This window comes from Cyberlindnera jadinii (genome assembly GCF_001661405.1).
Source record: "Cyberlindnera jadinii NRRL Y-1542 unplaced genomic scaffold CYBJAscaffold_10, whole genome shotgun sequence".
Taxonomy (NCBI): Eukaryota; Fungi; Ascomycota; class Saccharomycetes; order Phaffomycetales; family Wickerhamomycetaceae; genus Williopsis; species Williopsis jadinii.
The window spans coordinates 20,579-39,892 of NW_017963661.1; the positions used below are offsets into that span (position 1 = coordinate 20,579).

The 19,314-nt window shown below is 42.2% G+C and overlaps 6 protein-coding genes and 1 non-coding gene across 7 annotated transcripts; 4 read left to right on the top strand and 3 right to left on the bottom strand.

The window, feature by feature from the left end:
* Positions 1-84: 84 nt before the first annotated feature.
* On the top strand, positions 85-1,389 carry CYBJADRAFT_168412 (PDK/BCKDK family protein kinase). The gene has a single exon (XM_020215358.1). The coding sequence runs from the start codon at positions 172-174 to the stop codon at positions 1,312-1,314; it is 1,143 nt and encodes a 380-aa protein (XP_020069512.1). The 5' UTR covers positions 85-171; the 3' UTR covers positions 1,315-1,389.
* Positions 1,390-1,543: 154 nt separating this feature from the next.
* On the top strand, positions 1,544-5,533 carry SRB8 (Srb8p). The gene has a single exon (XM_020215359.1). It carries the CDS (start codon positions 1,597-1,599, stop codon positions 5,479-5,481), a length of 3,885 nt encoding a protein of 1,294 aa, XP_020069513.1. The 5' UTR covers positions 1,544-1,596; the 3' UTR covers positions 5,482-5,533.
* On the bottom strand, positions 5,519-7,102 carry ZRG17 (Zn(2+) transporter ZRG17; the record flags this gene model as incomplete). The annotated part of the gene is made up of 1 exon (XM_020216517.1): positions 5,519-7,102. One exon carries the CDS (start codon positions 7,100-7,102, stop codon positions 5,519-5,521), a length of 1,584 nt encoding a protein of 527 aa, XP_020069514.1.
* A 1,007-nt stretch (positions 7,103-8,109) lies between these two features.
* CYBJADRAFT_t122 lies at positions 8,110-8,190 on the top strand. The gene has a single exon. It is a non-coding gene; the product is annotated as a tRNA-Ser (tRNA).
* A 289-nt stretch (positions 8,191-8,479) lies between these two features.
* On the bottom strand, positions 8,480-11,806 carry ADP1 (putative ATP-dependent permease ADP1). Its single transcript, XM_020215360.1, has one exon. It carries the CDS (start codon positions 11,552-11,554, stop codon positions 8,555-8,557), a length of 3,000 nt encoding a protein of 999 aa, XP_020069515.1. The 5' UTR covers positions 11,555-11,806; the 3' UTR covers positions 8,480-8,554.
* A 170-nt stretch (positions 11,807-11,976) lies between these two features.
* On the bottom strand, positions 11,977-13,037 carry CYBJADRAFT_168416 (uncharacterized protein). Its single transcript, XM_020215361.1, has one exon. It carries the CDS (start codon positions 12,983-12,985, stop codon positions 12,005-12,007), a length of 981 nt encoding a protein of 326 aa, XP_020069516.1. The 5' UTR covers positions 12,986-13,037; the 3' UTR covers positions 11,977-12,004.
* A 227-nt stretch (positions 13,038-13,264) lies between these two features.
* Positions 13,265-19,204, top strand: FAB1 (1-phosphatidylinositol-3-phosphate 5-kinase). Its single transcript, XM_020215362.1, has one exon. The coding sequence runs from the start codon at positions 13,318-13,320 to the stop codon at positions 19,093-19,095; it is 5,778 nt and encodes a 1,925-aa protein (XP_020069517.1). The 5' UTR covers positions 13,265-13,317; the 3' UTR covers positions 19,096-19,204.
* Positions 19,205-19,314: the final 110 nt, after the last annotated feature.

The following is a 19,314-nucleotide window of genomic DNA, read 5'->3' on the forward strand; positions in this document are numbered from 1 at the left end:
TGTCCTTTTCCCCAGACTAAGGTCCCACAGTTGTATGGTTTTTCGACGAATTTTGCCCGTTGTATGAGATGATCATGGAATAAAGCATCTTCACTTTTGTCCTTTTTCATACCTGCACCCTACACGTACGAACTCAGGTGTTGTTGCAGGTGTGCTTCTCTAGACCGACAAATGAGTGCATCTATACTGAGATCTCAGATCTCCAAAGTGGCAAAGCTGCCTGCGAATGCTATTTCCTTACAGGACCTGGTGCTGATGGGCCAGCATCGCACCGAGGAGTCCCTTTACAAAGCAAACAAATGGATAGTGGGGGAGCTTCCCATAAGACTGGCACACCGGATCGAAGAGCTGGACAATTTGCCAAATGGGCTAAACGAGATGCATTCCATAAACAAAGTCAAGCAGTGGTATATGCAATCGTTTGACGATTTGACAACCATTCAGAGTACAGAGTCCACTGATCCGAGATTAAAGGAAAAATCCAGCTATAACAGACAAGTCACCGAATCCTTGAAACAAATCAAGAAGAGACACGATCCGACGGTGGCAACAGTGGCACAGGGTGTCATCGAGTGGAAGCATTCCACCAAACGTGATATCATTGACCATTCGATACAGTCATTTTTGGATAGATTTTACATGTCTCGGATTGGTATACGCATGTTGATCGGGCAGAACATTGCGATAAATGATGAGCCCGCAAGGGATAACTGGGTTGGTGTCATTTGTACAAGAACAAACGTCAAGGACTTTGCGCGTGATGCCATTGACAATGCGCGTTTCATATGTGAAGAGTACTATGGGATCTTCGAGGCTCCAGAAGTCGAGTTGTACTGCCCTGATGACTTGACGTTCACCTATATTCCGGGTCATCTAATGCATATGCTGTTTGAAGTGCTGAAGAACTCGCTACGTGCCACTGTGGACACCCAGCTGAAGCGTAACAGGGAATCCGCCAACCCTATCGAAGACATATCCGATATCAAATTCCCGCCTGTGAAGTTGATCGTGGCAGACGGATCTGAAGATATAACCATCAAGATCAGCGATGAAGGCGGTGGTATCAAGAGAAGTGTTGTCCCCCTTGTATGGACATACCTCTACACCACCATGGAGGAAACCCCGGATTTGGACCCCACCTATAACAAAACCGATTTCAGAGCCCCAATGGCTGGCTTCGGATACGGCCTGGCTCTCAGCAGACTCTACGCCAGATATTTCGGTGGTGACTTAAAGTTGATCTCCATGGAAGGCTACGGAACTGATGTTTATTTGCATTTGAACAGGTTAAGCACGTATGAAACGCTCCAGTGAAACACCATTGGTTCCTCCCTGTGCTTATCGTATATATACGCAAAAGGTTATGTAAGGCCGATTGTTAATATTTATTTCTCTTTTTATCACTTTGTAGGTAACGTCTTTAACGTGGAGCCACTGGTTGAGTGTGGTTTGTATGTGCTTTGGCTTCAAAGACCGCGGGAGTGGAGGCGCATCCTTCGCACAAGCACACAAAAAAACACAAAACATCAACAAAGGCGCCCAGGTGGAGTGGACGGGCGGAACTAAACAGTTGGCGCTACATCGAATGGGCTAACAATGTACGGATCAAAGACCACTGCTGTAAAGCCCCAGAGGGCACAATCATCGCGGGATGAGCTGATTAATAACCGCTACAACCTATCGGAGCCAGAAGGTGTTTATCCATTGGATGGGTCACACTCCGGTATCAATAAGTACCCAGACTTCCAGCCTTGGAAGCACACCATTAAGGAGGACCACATTGCCGTGGATCATCTGCAAAGAGGGTACTTTGAATCACCGCAAGTTGGCAATGAGCTTCTATCCGCTCGAAACATCATGCATCAGTTGCTCAGGTCGAAGAACTCTCTGGAATCGCTGTCCTCGAACGTGTTGATGGCGATGGACCTCCGTGCTCGGAACAACAGGGTTGGGCCTGGTACGTATAAGCCACCTCCAAGGGTCACCTTAACTGACCAGAAGAGGGAGAATTGGCTGAAGGATCTTGCTAATAGTGAGGTCCCCCTGAGGAAGCTGGCTAGGACTATCCCACACGGTGTTAGAAACAAAACGCTGATTGAACAGTGTGTCTCTAAGAAGATCCCCATAACAAGGGCCATTTGGTTTGTTCGCTGTGTCAGTACAAACGAGCTACGTGGGCTGAAAAGGAAAGGTGGAGCCAACATCGAATACACATGGGTGCAAGAATGGACCACCCAGGTGTTGGAATTTATTGAAAAGTTGTCTCACGACTACCTCAAATTCGAGTCGTTTCAACAGGCAAAGGAAAGTTGGAAGACGAATGTCAGCTATCTGCTAAGATTTGTATCAAACTTGTACATTGAAAACTTGGTGGACAAAGACAGCATCAAATTTTGGATCTTGAAGTTCTTCAAACTTTGCAAGATATACGAATTGCCCTTGGCTTTGACAATTATAAAGATGTTCTGGAATGAGATCTCCAAGACTGATTATATCATAAAGGAAATTACTGAAACCATCATACTGCGGTACAGTGTTGTTTCTTCGTGCAAAAACCTGCTGGAGGCAAAGGATATCATCATCACAGACCAACAGTTAAACGATAACATCAAGTCGAAGATAATGAAGGAACTGAAATTTTTATTGATGAATTCATTCTCACAATCCATCGATAACTTTATCTTGCCCAACAACTGGGATCAACTATCACCGATAATTGGTGATATCTTGGACTTGACAGACTCCAAAACAAAGAAAAAATTTGACATTATAAACTACAGAAATGAATCCTTGATGATAAATTATTCTCTGAACAAGAACAGAGAAGTTAGAGATGTCATTTCTGTATTGGATAAATTGGAAGGTGAAATTGATTATGACAATATCATTTCTTTGATACTGAAAGACGACTGGAAGTTCAATGTTAAACTAGTGCTTCAATGGTCATTGACAAGGTTTAGATACAGAACTTCTCGTGTTTATTTGTTTACGGAGTTGTGCAAAAGGCTTAAAACACATCCTTCTGTGTCTTTGAAAGCACTTGAACAGGAAATTCTCGAATCGGTATTCAGTTTATCTTTGAACCCTACAGATCTTATCCTGGATGACCTTTTCCTACTATTGAATCAACTCATCCAGATTAAGGTATTCAAAGTTCCAATATATCTCCGCCGCTTGATTAGCTCGGGGTTGATATATCAAAATGATAACCACTTAGAAAAGCAAGTACATGCATCGATATTGATGAACTTGAAACCGCAAAAGGGATCTCAAACTTCTTTGATCTTGAAAAATCTTTCTGAGTTTAACGGAGAAGGAATGGACTACGATGAAATGATAAAACTAGGACTATCCATTCTCCATGACAATTCGGATAGGACTTTGGAGAACTTGCATTTCCTCAAAAGTATGCCTGTTGGTGTTAAGCTGCAGTTATCAGAGTTGTACTTATCAAAGATCTTGGAGAGGGAAAATCTATTCCCTTTGATAACGTATACTGAGTTACGGAAAATATTAGAGACTCTACTCTCGCTGGGAGATATGAACAGTGTCACAAGACTCATAGTGAAAGCACTTGATAGCCAAAATCTGGAAAGAGAGGAATTCTTACTTTTGACCGAATGTATCCTCACAAATTTACAACTGGTATCCTTCATTGTGAACATTGACGATATTGTTTTGTCAATTCTTCAAAATTCCAATAGACTGATGCTGTCGACGTCAATGATAAAATTTTGGCAAGCTTTCAACAAATCTTTCAAATCAAAGTATTCAGATGATATAGAGAAAAACATCAACCAAAAGGGTGTTGAGTACGATTTGGCCACTATTATGATGGCTATCTCTGAATCCGAACTTGGCATAACATATGACCAGCTCATCCAAGAAAGTTCGTTCCATAACAACTTCCAAGTTTTGATCAGAAGTTTGTTTAACAACACTTCATGTGATAGCAAAGGAAAGGCTATAATCATTCTTATGAAGGTTTTGAAATTCCATAACACAGCAGAGTTCAATAGAATTGTCTTCGTGCACATAAAGAAGACATACAGCAGTTCGACGGAGTTGTTGAAGTACGAGCCGCTGTGGGATATCATTATTTACGATCTGGTCTCAGTTCAGATGATTTTTGAGACGTTTCTAAGCTTCAATTCTCAGATTCATCTTTCCTTCATCTTGGATCTTTTGTTCAAGGAATCTACACCATCGGAGCCTCATGATTTTTTTAAGCTTTCACTTTTACGAGAACAATTCAAGAGAGAAAATCCAAAGACAATGATAAACCTCATCAAGATGTCACTTTCAGAATCAGATATAAAGATGGAATCAATACAATCAGATTCCGCTGATATCATAAACACCATTATGGATAATACAACATCGAGTACATATAAGTCAGAACAGTTGGCTGTGTTTTTGGATATTTTGATATCTGATCAGAAAATGGTTGTTGCTGCTATTGAAAATGAGGATGATGCGTTGAAAAATAAGATCATCATATGGTTAAATGAGACCATTTTCAACCGTCCAGAAGATATTGCCATTGACTATATTTGTGCCTCAAGACTTGTTGAAAATATCAAAAGGGAGAACAGGTTCAACCTCCCATTGATGCAGTTACTGTTCAAGTTGAAATTGAATCAAAACATTCCAGAAGATGATTTAGTGACTGTTCTAAAGGCTGTTATCTTGAGATCAACGAAAGAAAAGACTTTGAGTTTTATCTTTGAGCTTTTAGATGTCCCATTGAAAATCAAGCTTATCCACTTTTTGGAGATGATCTTCCTAAGCTCTCCAAGTTTCCCTTCTGTGAATATCAACGATCAACGACTCGATCTCACTTGTTTGAGTGATTCGCTAGTTGCACTTTCGAGTGGAACGCAGAATGTTACATTATCTGATGAGTTGGTGTTCTCCTTGGACGTATCACTTGATCATCTCAATAAAGTGATCGCTCAGGGTGATAGGGATGTTCAAGTGTTGTATTCTGCAATCTCTTTGTTTTTAAAAATCATCATCATCCACAAGGGCTTCCTCATAAACATCCTTATTGAGAGAAATACCATAAAGGAGAGTTTTTTGAATAACCTGGTTAACCTTTTGAGCACGACCGTTGTCTCCAGCAACTTGAAGCTGAAGAATCTACTTTATGACCTGATTCTGTCGATCAAATCAAGCATCAATGAGATCAACTCAAGCCAGGTACACAACGTCAAACTTCCCGTATCTATCATCAATCTTCCAAGTATTTCTTCAAACGCTGGGAAGTCAAAGGCTGCACTGGTCAATAAGCAAAACCTACACGATTTTAACTGTGTTTTGGACTTGTATCTGTATCACAAGACTACGTGCTCATTCCATGAGTTTAACATCAAGCCATTCGATATGGTTGAGGATTCCAATCCGATTGAAAATTTAAACGACACTGCAGTGAGTCTTCAACTGTTTGAAGCATCGATAGAGAGAAAGAATCCAACTTAAGAGAGAAGAATGAATATTTACTTTGTGAATGAAGTGTTTATAACCTATCGATATCAATTGTAGTTTCCACTGTCTTCGATGTCACTGTTTTTCTGATAAGTTCATCGATTTTGTTTCTCAATGCTGTTTCTTGCTCATCGGAACGTCCCACCATCTTAACACTCACCAAAACCACAACAAGGTCCATATGTACTTGTGATATTATGACATTCTCCAAAGAGTAATTGGAGCTAAAAATCTCTAAGGCTTGGATATCGCCTTTCAGCTCAAGCATTTTCGTATCTTTCTTTGGGAAGCTTAACAAGATGACAAATCCTAAGTACTTCACTGCTTTTGAGCCCATATAAATAATTAGCGATGCAATGGCCAGAGTTGCAACGTTGTCTATGCCAAAACTTGTGTGAACGTTTTGGAGTATCGGCGTCAGTGCGAGGTAGATTGAAAATACCAGTGTTATAAGATGTGTGGGGCTGTGCATCATCAATGCCGTCAGTGAAGTGTGGGTCATGGATCCTTCAATCTTCGAGGATATTGACGTGATGATGATTGTTAGCAAACACAATGTTTCATATAACAAGTAACCAACTTCTGAATGATCGGGTTCAGTGTTATGTTGGTTATGACCAGACCCATGTTGCTCGTGTTCTGGATCTGCAAATATACCCATAAGTAGCTCCTCGATGAAATGGCTTCCTAAGTCACAACCCAGGAAGATTAGAGAGACTGATAGGGCAAATGCGAAGAGCACATGGATCCTACCCAATCCAAAGGGGAATTTGATGGAACTCTTCGTATAAACGTCAAAGTTGTTCATGATATCTGTAAGCACTATGATGATACATCCCAGCGAGTCGTAAAAGATCAAATGGCTCAGCGTTGAGAAGGAGTGCAACCTGTAGATGAATCCTGTCAGAAATACAATGAATGAACATGTCAAATGCCATAGAGACCAAGTCAACTTCAACTTTTGATTCTCTGAGCAGCTTGCAAAGAATTCACCCAGCGTGGGAATTGGATAGGACACGTTTATCCTCAGGGGAGCCCTCTGCTTGGGCTCTTGAAACAGGTTCATGGACACTGAAGAATGCTTATACCTATGACCTTTTCTATGTGAGGCTCTTGTGGAGTTTGAAATCGCTGGCGCAGTGAGCTGGGTAGATTTGAAGTTGAAAGGTCCATTCGGTTTCTTGATTGGTGATTTTGAGCGACTCCTTGAGGGCGAAGACGATGTTCTTACTGGCGACTTGCCTCTCACGGGAGACTTGGCCCTCATTGGAGCACCAATCTGGGGCACGTACTTCAGGCTCGTCACCGACGACCTGTTCCCTGGAACGTTTCCACCGGGGATGTACAGCGAGGACGAGGAGTCGTTATCCAAGCCATAGATCGTCGGTGATCCATACATGCTGTGCCGCTTGCTAGCAGACGGCGGCGGTACAAGACTGGCATACTGCGACGAAGCGTCTGAAGGCATGTCCTCTTCAGTTATCTTCAGCATAGGGGATTGCGATAGAGGAGTACTGTCATAATGGATGTCAAACCTGGAGCGCGGCTTCTCCGAGGGAGTCGACGGCGCCTCCTCCAGCTCATTCCGCTGGCCAGCGAAGTTCGTTTCATTCATACCGTCACAGCCAATCGTCCAATGCGTAGAGGCTCCAAATCGTATTTATGTCCCAACGGTTGAAGATGAAACTCGGCCGTGATTTTGTTGACATTTCATGAAATCTGAGCGAAAAGTACACGAGCGCGCTAACGGGGGCAGCCTGTGTTTTTTCTTTGCTTTTCGCAATGGGAAACCACTTCCGAAACGTGCTCGTTTGCACGGGTTTTGCCTGCAATTTTTTCAACCGTGGTGGTTACTTTGGGGATATATTGGTAAACTGATGATGGAATTGGCTCGTGAGTGTTGGTTTTGGTGGAATAAGGCCTTTGGTGTATGGGAGCGCTGCTGTTCTCTGGAAGGAGCTCCTCTTTGGTGGTGCAGTTTGGGAGGGTATGGATGGTTTGGTGTTCGGCTGTAAGTTGACACATCTCCGAGCCATGACACTGTGTTTACAGGGAGCTCAACAGAGGTGTAAGAAAGGTGTGTTGTGTGTTTCCTAGTTCATATTGGGAGTTTTGGAGTGCTGTATTGTTAAGAAAACTGGTTACTATTTGGAATATATTTTCTGTTTGTTGTGTGTAGAATAATATATGAGTTCATTTTACATCAGAAAATTTAAGCAGTGAAAATCTTAAAACAGCTAGAATGGTAATTGGATATGTAGTTGTTTTCAGCCTCAAATATAGGACTAGCTGTGGTATTTACAGATTGATACTAGAATCAATGACAATAGTGGAGTTTTATTGGCCAATGAGTACATAAACTCACACCAGGGTACTGGGAAACTAAATGTCACCTTTAACCTGGACACCGCCAGGGAGTACACAACCAATGTTGTGATAGATGTTTTGTTGCAATCCAATGGACTGGCCCTAAGATTGAGGCATGCTCCAAGTGTGGACTATCCAGTTCCAGTATATTCAAGACAAATAACTTCACGATTAACACTTAGAGATTACTTTGATTGCACAGGCTTGTATTAGAAACCAAGATTACAACTCCGAAAATTTAAAACTTCCAAGAAAGGCAACTTGGCCGAGTGGTTAAGGCGAAAGATTAGAAATCTTTTGGGTTTACCCGCGCAGGTTCGAATCCTGCAGTTGTCGTTATTTTTTTTTTTCAACTGCCAGTCCATAAACAACCAGTGCTTAGTCGCAAGAGGACAATTAAACGTCATCATGTCGAGGTTGATTTGTTGTAGATTCAATACAAGTTTTTCACCATTTGAGGACTGAACAGCTGTATCACAATACCCCCTTTGCCTCGCTGTTGATGATTTGTGCATATACCCACTTCTACATTAGATTAGGTCCAGATAACAGGCACCCTCTTTCTTTGTATTGATTGGTGACTCCCATGAGAACTACCACTTCAGAACTACTACTTCAAATCTTATTTGAGAATATTGCTTGGAATTACGTTTTAAATACCTCTAAGAACCATATTAGTTACTCACTTTTTGCCATTTTATCATCTCTTTTCTATGACAAAGTAGTGCAATGAGAGATATCCTGCACCGAGGAAGAACACAAACCAGCAGAGAAGAGCCATTATATCGTTGGTTACAGCACCCACGTTGAATCCAAAAGTACTTAGGATCGTAGCACCTGGAATTTCAATGGACAAACCATATTTTTTCTCGCGCAAGGTCAAAGTTCTCACCTCGTTCACTGCCAACGCCTCGTACCCGTAGTGGAACATACTCAGATATTGTAAAAATTCAAATTTGAGACTCTCTCTGTTGATGAAGAGACCAGAGAAAAGCAGGGAGAAGAGTAACGTCAAGACACCAACCATGGTTGCATTACTCGAGTCTTTCACCAATATTCCAATGATTAAGATCTCCACAGACACGGTCAGGTTAAACAAAACGAGGATGATGAGGCACTTCACAAACGCATTGTCTTGCATGTTCAAACCAATCAATGGATACGATACAGTCAACAGCATAATGGGCGGGAAAATTCGAAGTGGAATCACATCACATATGATCTTGCTCATATAATATGCCAAAGGATGATAATAGTTGTTAGATCTCTCCTTCAGAAAGATAATTCTCTCTATGGAGAAAGAGTGCAAACCTGTCAGCGTTGAGAACCCAAAGAACGATAAGAAGAAGAAGAATAACCCAAGTCTATTTTGGAAGCCACTTATGTCATTGTCAACGTTATAATATAGGAAACCACAGAACACACCCATGAAGAGGGCCAAGACGTACGAGCCCAACAGTAGCTTCGGATTTCTGTAAACATTTTTGAAAGAACGAGAAGAAAGAATAACCAGCTGCGAAACAAACGATGCCCTTTGATAGTTCCCCTTAAAGACAATCTCAGTTGCATCCGTTTTAGCAGCATCTATCTCGTTTTGCATAAGATCATACAGACTTGACTTGTAGAATATCTCATAAATCTTACGGTCTGATTTGATATTCGATACTTCATCAGATGCATCTTGCTTAAATCCATCTCTGTGGCTGGCAAAATGCTCCCATTCGCGTTGAATATCACTCGAGCTACTAGAGCTTCTAACCATTGGTACATGGATATCATCTTCTGTGTCAAGGTTCTCTTCATCAACACCGGCAATCTGTAGTTGAGAAGCTGCAGTGGTGGTAGTCTTCTTGTCTTCCATAGTTATGTCAATCAAATAATCGGCAAAGTTATAACCTTTATGGCACTTATAACCATTTTTGTAGAAGAACTCATTACATTGGATCATCTCTCCAGAGTAAATCATTTGACCGTTAGCCAATAGCAAGAGTTTATCAAATAAGGACACAATATTGGATCTTGGCTGATGGATGGTGAAGATTAAGGTTCTTTGATAATCTCTCGACAATCTAACGAGACATTCAACAACATTACTAGCGTTATTTGCATCCAAGCCAGATGTAGGTTCATCAAGGAATAGAATTGAAGGTGAAGTAACAAGTTCACAGGCGATCGAAACTCTTCTCTTTTCACCACCAGAAATACCCCTTTCAAAATCGGAACCAATTACTCTATCCTTTATGTGAAGAATTCTAAGTTCCTGTAGAACTTCGTAAACTCTTCTCTCCTTTGCTGCAAAGCTCATATTCCTTGGCAGTCTCAGAAGAGCACTATTGAGGACTGTTTCAAAGACTGTCAGTGTAGGGAGCAAGTAATCCTCTTGATCAACGAATCCCACAATCTTTTTGAAATTATGTGGGGTAACTTTGTTTCCATTGACTCTAATGTCACCGGAAACTACACCACCTTTCTTTTTATGTGCCAGTATATCTAACAGCGTTGTCTTTCCAGCACCTGATCCACCCATAATGGCCAACATCTCCCTTGGCTTAACAATACCTGACACCTTGTTCAAAATTTGACGTCCGTCAACAGAGTAAGAAACGTTTTCAAAAGTCAAAGTAGCTGGTGTGTACACAAGTAGTGTTGAATCGTCATTATCTCCGTCATCACCTAGCGAAATGTCGAATTTCTTAAATAGTGGTGATTGGGAGATAAAGTATGCACCGGCTGCAATAACAGCACCAACACCAGCGATGATTGAAACAGAACCCAGAAGCATTCCCCAAGTAATCTTAGGCTTCTTAGGAAGTTTATAACCAGGGATTTCACTATAATGTAAACATTCACCTGAATCACAGTGTAGAGTGATGTATTTGTCACCAAAGACAGATAAGATCAAATCGTTCATGCTTGGTTCTGAAAAACGGCAGTTCTTTTTGGTAAGATCACAACTGAAATCACCAGGTCCGGTGATTGTCTCCGTGAGGAAGTCAGAAATGTCAATGGAACCAGATTCACCACAGAGCATACGACCAGGTACACATTTGCACTGAATGTCTTTACAGTTGTAATGTGACGAATTGGTCTTTAGATCAAATTGGAAATCACATGTTGACAACTCACAGTAGAAGCTTTCTTTTTGAGCAATCCAGAATTGGAAGTTACACACATCATCTTCCTTATCACAGCTGAACGTTACCTGTGGTTTCTTGCCATCCAAGATCTCAACAATTTTCTTGTTTGTAACATCGCACATCTGGTGGAACTTGTTAACAATCATACCATTCTTGTAGCACGTACCCTTCATCGACGCGTCGGGCATGAACTTGTCACAAACAGAGTCTTCAAGACACAAGTTACAGTTGATGCCTCCCCAGCCGTCTTCACACGTACATTCGTCACCGTCTCTTATCGGTCTTTGTGAGTTATCATCATCCAAGGACCCACATAGAGGCTCGACGCAGTCTTGCCCACCAAACCCAGAGATACATTCACACTGACCGTTGAACTCATTACATTTGGAATACTGCTTGCATTCAAACGCAGGCAGCATACAGTTGAAGCAAGGAGGACATTTATCATCGTCCTCCAACAGACGTAGTTGGTCACCAGAGATGTTTCCATACAGGCTCTCCTGTGCAAATGATAACGTGGCGATACCAAGAACAACGGCAAGCACACCTTTAGGGAGCTTCATGATCACTTCAAAAGCAGCAAGCGCCCAGCAGAAGGCGACTATCGTGGGTTGTATGGAACGACGAGTCCTTCAATAGCAACGATAAGGGTCTCGACAGAGATTAAGGAATGAGCAAAAACAAGGCAAAGAGGCAAAAAACCAGTACAAACTAAGCCAAACCACACAATAACGAGCCAGTGTAGCACCCAATTACACCTTGATATCGACTTCTTATGCAATTGAACGGATCCGCCCTGTTCAAAACCTCGTGCCGCCGTGTTCGTATCCTGTTAGGCTCACCTGGTAAACATGTGGGAAAAAGGGAGAGGACGGCGGCGGCGGTCTCAGTAACTCTCGCGGCGGGGCGGCGGCGGGATGTTGCGCAGCCTTGGGCGGTGGCTCCTGCTACACTCTGCGTGGACTTACTACACTGACTGTTCAGTACACATTAGCACAGAGTGATGTCTTAGTTTATACGGGCAATTCTAGATATTCAATGATGAAGGCCGCCATGAGGTAGTTCCACCTCTTGATAGAATTGATATCAACGTGGAGGAAGTCGTCATTGATTGTATGCCATGTTTCGGGGAACCTACTTGGAATCAGGTGTAGAACTGGCACTCTTGATCTTAGGAAGGGGATATGGTCGTCTTCAATTATTCCAAAGTACTCCCTTTCGTAGTCCGATGGGTTTGCAAAGAAGTTCTGGCTCTTCATTATCTCGGGGAAATCGTTCAGAAGCCTTCTTTCCAGAATGGCCATATCGTTGTAATTCTCGTGAGTTTGAGGGAAGTAGCTTGGAACGTAGTTGAGCTCACCGCCTAAAAGATCAAGCAGGACGAAAAGGTCAATGGTAGCCAATTCTGCTGATTTCATCCACTTAGAGTGTAGGTGACGAGCACCATAGATCGAATCAGTGGCGGACCACTTCTCAAAGGCCTCTTCTCCATCGAAGAATATGAACGCTAGTCCCATATCCATCTCATCAAGGTGTGATCGTAGTAGCCCGTTGAGGGCTCTAGAGATATCGAGCATGATCCCACACGAAACCGCAGAGTCAATGGCACCTATGAACCCCTCAGGTTTTATTAGGGTGTCATAATGGGCAGCAACGACCAACTTGTCTCTCGCATCCGCACAAGCAGTCTGTACAACAATGTTGGAGAAGTTGTAACCCTTTTCGACAAAGTTGTCCTCCTCGATCAGCCACACTTCCCCTTCCTTGTTCAACTCATCAAAATGATCCTTGATATATTCCCGGACCTCTAAAGAGCCCTTCGAACCTGGAACCCGGGTCTTGTTCAAATGGACAAAATGGTTGTTGGAATCGTCAGGGTCCAACGACAGACCGCACCCTAAGTTCAAACTCGACAGCCGAGCTAAAGATTGTGCAGAGAGAGGCTCATAGCACTTCACAACACAGCAGACGAATAGCAAATACAGCAAAATCATCTAGCGCCACACCAATAATGGCCATCAGGAGAACACCAACCCTTAATAAGGTGGTGAGGATTTAATGTAGTTGCAAACCAGCCGAAGGCTAGTGCATATCAGACAAGAGAAAGAACCTCGTCCGACAGGGACACCCAGGCAGAAATTTCTGCCATTGTATTTAACGTGACAATTGACTTACGTGCTCCAACCAAAACTTAGCATCACGGGTAATTTACTGAGCGCGTTAGCTTTTGTGGTTGGAGGGATGGGGTTCCGAAATCAAAACAAACAAACAACAGAACTTGTTCCATCGTCAGCACGAGGGCGGAATCAGTGAAAGGTCATTACAAATGACAGATAGTGGTGGTAATCCCAAGAACTTTAGGAATGAGCTATCGAGCCTGTCGAATATGGAGGCTCAACAGTGGGAGTCTCCAGCTACGTCAGAGGTTCCCCATGGGGAGCAGCTAGGGCATCAGCTAGAACAACAGCTGAGGCAAAAGAAAGAACAGCAGGAGGAGCAGCAGACAGAACAGCTCCATGGCCATCGCAGTATTCAACAGGCATTCCAAGATACACAGCTGTCCATGGGCGATACCAACATCACCTCGCTGAGTAGCTCCATCACTGCATCTGCCAATAATAGCAGCACTGCGGTAAACCAGCTAATTGAAACCACTGCCTCTTCAATCCACTCTGCAAGGCCATCAGAGGCGGCGTCACTGTACACAACGACCACGACGAATACAGCTGAACTCAAGGACTCCAAAAGACTCAATACAGTGAAAGCCACCTCTGAGGGACTGAGACTGAGTACTTTCGAACCAGCAACGACCCTATCACAAGTGACTAGCACAGTTGGCGTGAAAAACTCATCTCGTCCAGCATCGGTCTTCAACTCATCTGTTCCAAATCGCTCCAGCGTTCACGAGAAGAGTATTCCGATTGCTATAAACCGCCATCCTCAGCATTCACAGCATAGATTCGATGATGATAACATATCGCAGATGAGTACATCATCTTTGGCAACTTCATTATCGAAGAGTTTCCTCTTTGGTTTCTTGAACAACAAGAAGAAGGTTAACAAAACTGGTGGCCTCATCTCTAAAGAGTACTGGATGAAGGATGAAACTTCAAATGAGTGCTTTATCTGCAGTAGGCCCTTCACCACGTTCAGGAGAAAGCACCATTGTCGGATATGCGGGCAGATCTTTTGTAGCGCATGTACAACGTTGATATCCGGTGAGAAATTCAACCACAGTGGGAGAATGAGAGTGTGCAAGACTTGTCTGAGTTTCGCAAATGAATATAACGATTCAAGTGACGAATCTTCATTCATAGAGGAGAACAGCTTTGCAGACAAAACTCAGACTTTAGACCAAGACCAGGACAGCTTACGAGCTAGTACTCCGGATGACAATTCTACTCCTATCTTGACTGCACCGACACCGCCTCCACGTATGGCAATACCTGCCACCAGGAATGGGGAATCAGTTGAAATACCTGTCTCACGTTCATTAAACTCAAGAATGTCATCGTTGCACACAACGAATTTTGGAAGAAGGAAGAATTTCAGTCGACAAGATGAGAGTAATCACCTCTCATCTTTTGCTGTGAATACCTCAAGAAACCCAATAGAGACATCTTTTGCAGAGTACGTCAAAACACATGGGGTTGCAGGTGCATTTAATTTCAACAATGACTCTAGCGAAAGATATGAAAACTCAGTGGTGGACTCAAATACCCCATCTCATTTATATTCAGATTCTGAGGATGAAAACTCAATGTCTATATACGCAGCTTTGAATTTGAATCGTTCAGAGACCGAGCCTTTGTCTTCAGAGAATAAACAGAGGTTGACGAGGAGCAATACCAGATCTATGGAAAGAGCCCAGGCTTCGCTGTATAGAATGAAGAATCGCAGAAAGAGCAAGTGCAACCCCAGACCCCAACTTCAACGCTCTCCTATGTGTGGATCGGAGATCAACAGTTCTGCTTTGGCTCTCTCATCTCCTATTTTAAGCTCACCAACGTTGAACGTTGTTACACAGGAGCCGTTGTCACCCAATGAGTTCAAATCGGAGCTCAATGCTGTTTGTGAGATGCACTTTAAAAATATAATGAACCAGGTTTTAAACGATGAAGAAGTTCCTGAAGTATCTAAATGGGAAGATGTTCTGACGCCTATTCTCCATAATATTGAAGATATAGAATATGACGTGAAGACTGGTGATAACATGGATATTAGACAGCACATAAAGTTGAAGAGATTGAATGGTGGAAAAGCATCAGATACGCATGTTGTTAATGGTGTGATATTCTCCAAGACATTGGCTTTGAAAACCATGCCGAGACATATATCCAACCCAAGAATTGCTTTAATAATGTTTCCATTGGAGTATATGAAAACTGGTCAGCATTTCATGAGTCTGGAACCGATTATCCACCAGGAGCGAGAGTACATTCATAAACTAGTGGGCCGTATATTGGCATTGAATCCAGATGTTGTTTTTGTGGGTGCTACAGTTTCTGGTTTGGCCCTCAAGCTTTTAGAAGAGTCAAATGTTGCAGTCGCTTACAACATGAAACCGCAAGTTATCGAAAGGATCGCAAGAATGACACGGGCAGATATTGTGACAACAATGGATAAACTTGCTCTCAATCTCAGGCTAGGAACGTGCAGTTCTTTGGATGTGAAAACGTATGCCTACAGAACCATGACCAAAACTATGATTTTTTTGACGGGCTGTGACCATCAGCTTGGTGCAACTATCTTGTTGAGAGGTGGTGATGAAGACTTATTGAGAAAAGTTAAAGAATCCACAGAATTTATGGTTTACGCTTTGTGTAACCTGAAACTCGAAAGCGCATTCTATCGGGATAGTTTCATATATCTATCACAGGACTTTTACACGAAGATGATTGAGAATAAAACAAAACAAGATATTGATGGATATGGAGGGGCATTTCTCAAATTATTAGGAGAGCGAATCTTATCAGTATCTCCAACAGTTAAGTTTGACCCACCATTTCTTCTTACAAGAGCGCGTGAAATTGAGGCTAAAATAGTTGCAATGAGTTCCTTGAAAGAGAGAGTCGATCACAAGTGTTTTACCATTAAGGATGGACTGGAAGATCTGAAACCATTTATAGAATCACTTGATAGACCACCCGAGGAGATCCAAAGAATCACTAGCTACCTGGTTGATAAAAAGATCGAATTGCTTAACGAGAGGTTTTCAACCCGATCTAGACAATGGGAATTGTTCACATCTTTTTGTCCAAACATGCTAAATCCACAACGCCATCAGAATATCGGGTTCTTGTATTCTATGGTTTGCATGAAGAACTCAACACCTTGCGTCGGACCTGTGACCTTACAAATAGACTACTACTGGGATAATGATATGACTCTGGCCCAGTATGTCGAGCATTTAACATCTTGTGCAAACACTCTTTGTACTGAGGGATGTGGTGTTAGCCAGAAGGACCATTACAGAACCTATGTTCATGGTGACGGAAAGCTCGATGTAATTATTGAGCCATTTTCTACACGTATACCTACTGTTCCTAATGTTATTTTGACCTGGAGTTATTGCAAAGTTTGTGGTCACACATCGCCATTCCTTCCAATGAGTGAAACTACCTCGAAGTTCTCGTTTGGAAAGTTCTTGGAGTTGATATTTTGGAGTGAGCGTAATTCATCCACGAATTTGGGTAATTGCTCACACGATTTTGCAAAAGACCATATCAAGTACTTTACTTTGAACGATCTTACAGTCAGAATAGAATACTCAAAGGTTGACTTACTTGAATTGATTGTTCCGCGACCAAAACTATTATGGAGACCACAGACAAATGTGCAGTTCAAAATCGACAACTATTCTCAAGTTAAAGAGAAAACACAATTGTTCTTCTCTAGTGTGTCAGCGAGATTAACAAGAGTGAAGGTGGATTCTATCTCTAATGACAAGATGGAAGCTGGGCAGAAGAGAATTGAACAATTGAAACAACAAGTCTCTGAACAACAAAAAGAAGTTGAATCAAAAATTGAAAAGATTTACAACACCTCAGATCCCGGTGATTACCTACAACTGAATTCTGTTTTGAGATTTGTACAAGATTTAAGTGTGGAGTGGGATGAAGAATTTGCACGCTTTGAAGCCGACTACCTGCCTTCCGAGAAAGATATTGCTAGAATCACTGCACAACAGTTGAAACGGTTTTTCCTTGATAATGAGAAAACAGATGAATCTGATGCTGATGATAAGAGTGTTATATCACAGTCTTCGGAGCTCAAAGAGAAGAATGCAGAACCAAAGGATATTACTACTGTGAAGACTCCAACTTCTACAGTGGAACACCGTGTAAGTCCAAAAGGAAGAGTTTTAGAGGAGGTTAACAAGTTTGAGAGATTAGCTAGTGAAAACGAAGTGGACACATTATCAGATAGAAAGACGATCAGTGGGAGTGCCACTCCAACTCGTCCTTCAAAGTTGAGACAAATCAGTGGAGAAATCCCTAAATTACCCAGAGCTAAGAGCTTTGGAATTCAAGAGGGTATTAGTGGGTTTGACGTTCCACGTCCAACCTTTAGACCAAGGTTTGGAATTAGCACTAAGGATTTGGAACTTCAATTACAAGAGGGAAGACAGAGAAGCTTGAGCTCAAATTCGAGTCCGACACTTTCCAAGTTTGACACTAGTAAAGAAGATAGCAAGGTGATGAAACTGACGAATTATTTTGATCAAATTCATTTTGAAACATTATCCAAGGAGTTTGAGATGCGTCGTGAAAAGGAGAGGTTGAAATTGATCCAAAATAGATATAAAGCCGCCCCGGTTTCTTCTTCAAAACCTATTGTTGAAATCTACAAGAATGTTGATGATGCTGTTAATGAAGAGGACGCCGATGATTTGAAAATTTCAAGCAACAAACCTGTGGATGGCGACGAGAACGAATCCGGCACCAGATTGGACAATGGTGTAAAAGATGAGTCCTTGAAGAGTGCCATTGGACCGACTGAGAAAGTTTCACTTATGAAAACACTTGCAAGTTTCTGGGCGGATAGATCTGCCACTTTGTGGAAACCGTTAGAGTACCCACTGTCGTCATCTGAACACATCTTTGCTGATTCTGATGTTATCGTTCGTGAGGATGAACCAACGTCGTTGATTGCATTTTGTCTGAGTTCTTCAGACTATGTTCAGCGGTATGAGTCGTTCGATGATGATTTAGAGTCTACAATGTTGAAGAAGACCTCCGTCCATTTGAAGTATCAATTCCAAGATGGCGATACACAGTTATCTTGTAAGTTGTTCTTTGCAGAACAATTCGAAGCCTTTCGTCGAAAGTGTGGGTTACAGGATAATTTTGTTAGAAGTTTAGCTAGATGCATCAAATGGAATTCCACTGGTGGTAAGAGCGGGAGTGCATTTTTGAAGACTTTGGATGATAGATTTGTCATCAAGGGACTTTCCACATCTGAGTTAGACTCATTTGTGAAGTTTGCTCAAAGTTATTTTGAGTATATGGCACAAGCACTTTTCCATGACTTACCAACGGTTATAGCCAAGATCTTTGGATTTTATCAGATCCATATGAAGAATCCCTATACCGGCAAAACCATAAAGATTGATGTATTAATCATGGAGAACTTGTTTTATCAATCTCCAAAAAATTTACGTATTTTTGATTTGAAAGGCTCCATGAGAAACCGTCATGTGGAGCAGACCGGTAAGGAGAACGAGGTGTTATTAGATGAAAACATGGTTGAGTATATCTACGAGAGTCCACTGTTTGTCAGGCAATACGACAAGAAACTGCTGAGGTCCTCCTTGTGGAACGATACCATTTTCCTTTCGAAGGTTAACGTTATGGATTATTCGCTGGTCATTGGTATTGATGACGAGAACCAGACTCTCACTGTTGGCATAATCGATTGTATTAGAACTTTTACGTGGGATAAGAAGCTTGAGAGCTGGGTGAAAGAGAAGGGGCTTGTTGGCGGAGGAACAAAAGAACCAACGGTTGTTACTCCTAGACAGTATAAGAACAGATTCCGTGAGGCTATGGATCGTTACATATTGATGGTTCCAGACTGTTGGTATCAGGATACCGGCCGGTGATACAAATATATGGGGTCCTTATACGATTTTGCACATTGTAGAGTTTGTATTACCAATGCGGACGCGGCACTGTGTGCATGTATCACGGTCATCCTATCTTCCAGTAATGTTACACGATTAATTCGTCTTAGCCGTAGCCAGAGTCCACGCAGTTGGTATATGAAGATAAGACCGACGTTGTTATGTAGCGTGTAGATGTTGCACGAAGAATGCGTAGAG

Coding starts and splice junctions, on each gene's coding strand:
- CYBJADRAFT_168412 (XM_020215358.1), top strand. CDS start 172: ATGAGTGCATCTATACTGAGATCTCAGATCTCCAAAGTGGCAAAGCTG.
- SRB8 (XM_020215359.1), top strand. CDS start 1,597: ATGTACGGATCAAAGACCACTGCTGTAAAGCCCCAGAGGGCACAATCA.
- ADP1 (XM_020215360.1), bottom strand. CDS start 11,554: ATGAAGCTCCCTAAAGGTGTGCTTGCCGTTGTTCTTGGTATCGCCACG.
- CYBJADRAFT_168416 (XM_020215361.1), bottom strand. CDS start 12,985: ATGATTTTGCTGTATTTGCTATTCGTCTGCTGTGTTGTGAAGTGCTAT.
- FAB1 (XM_020215362.1), top strand. CDS start 13,318: ATGACAGATAGTGGTGGTAATCCCAAGAACTTTAGGAATGAGCTATCG.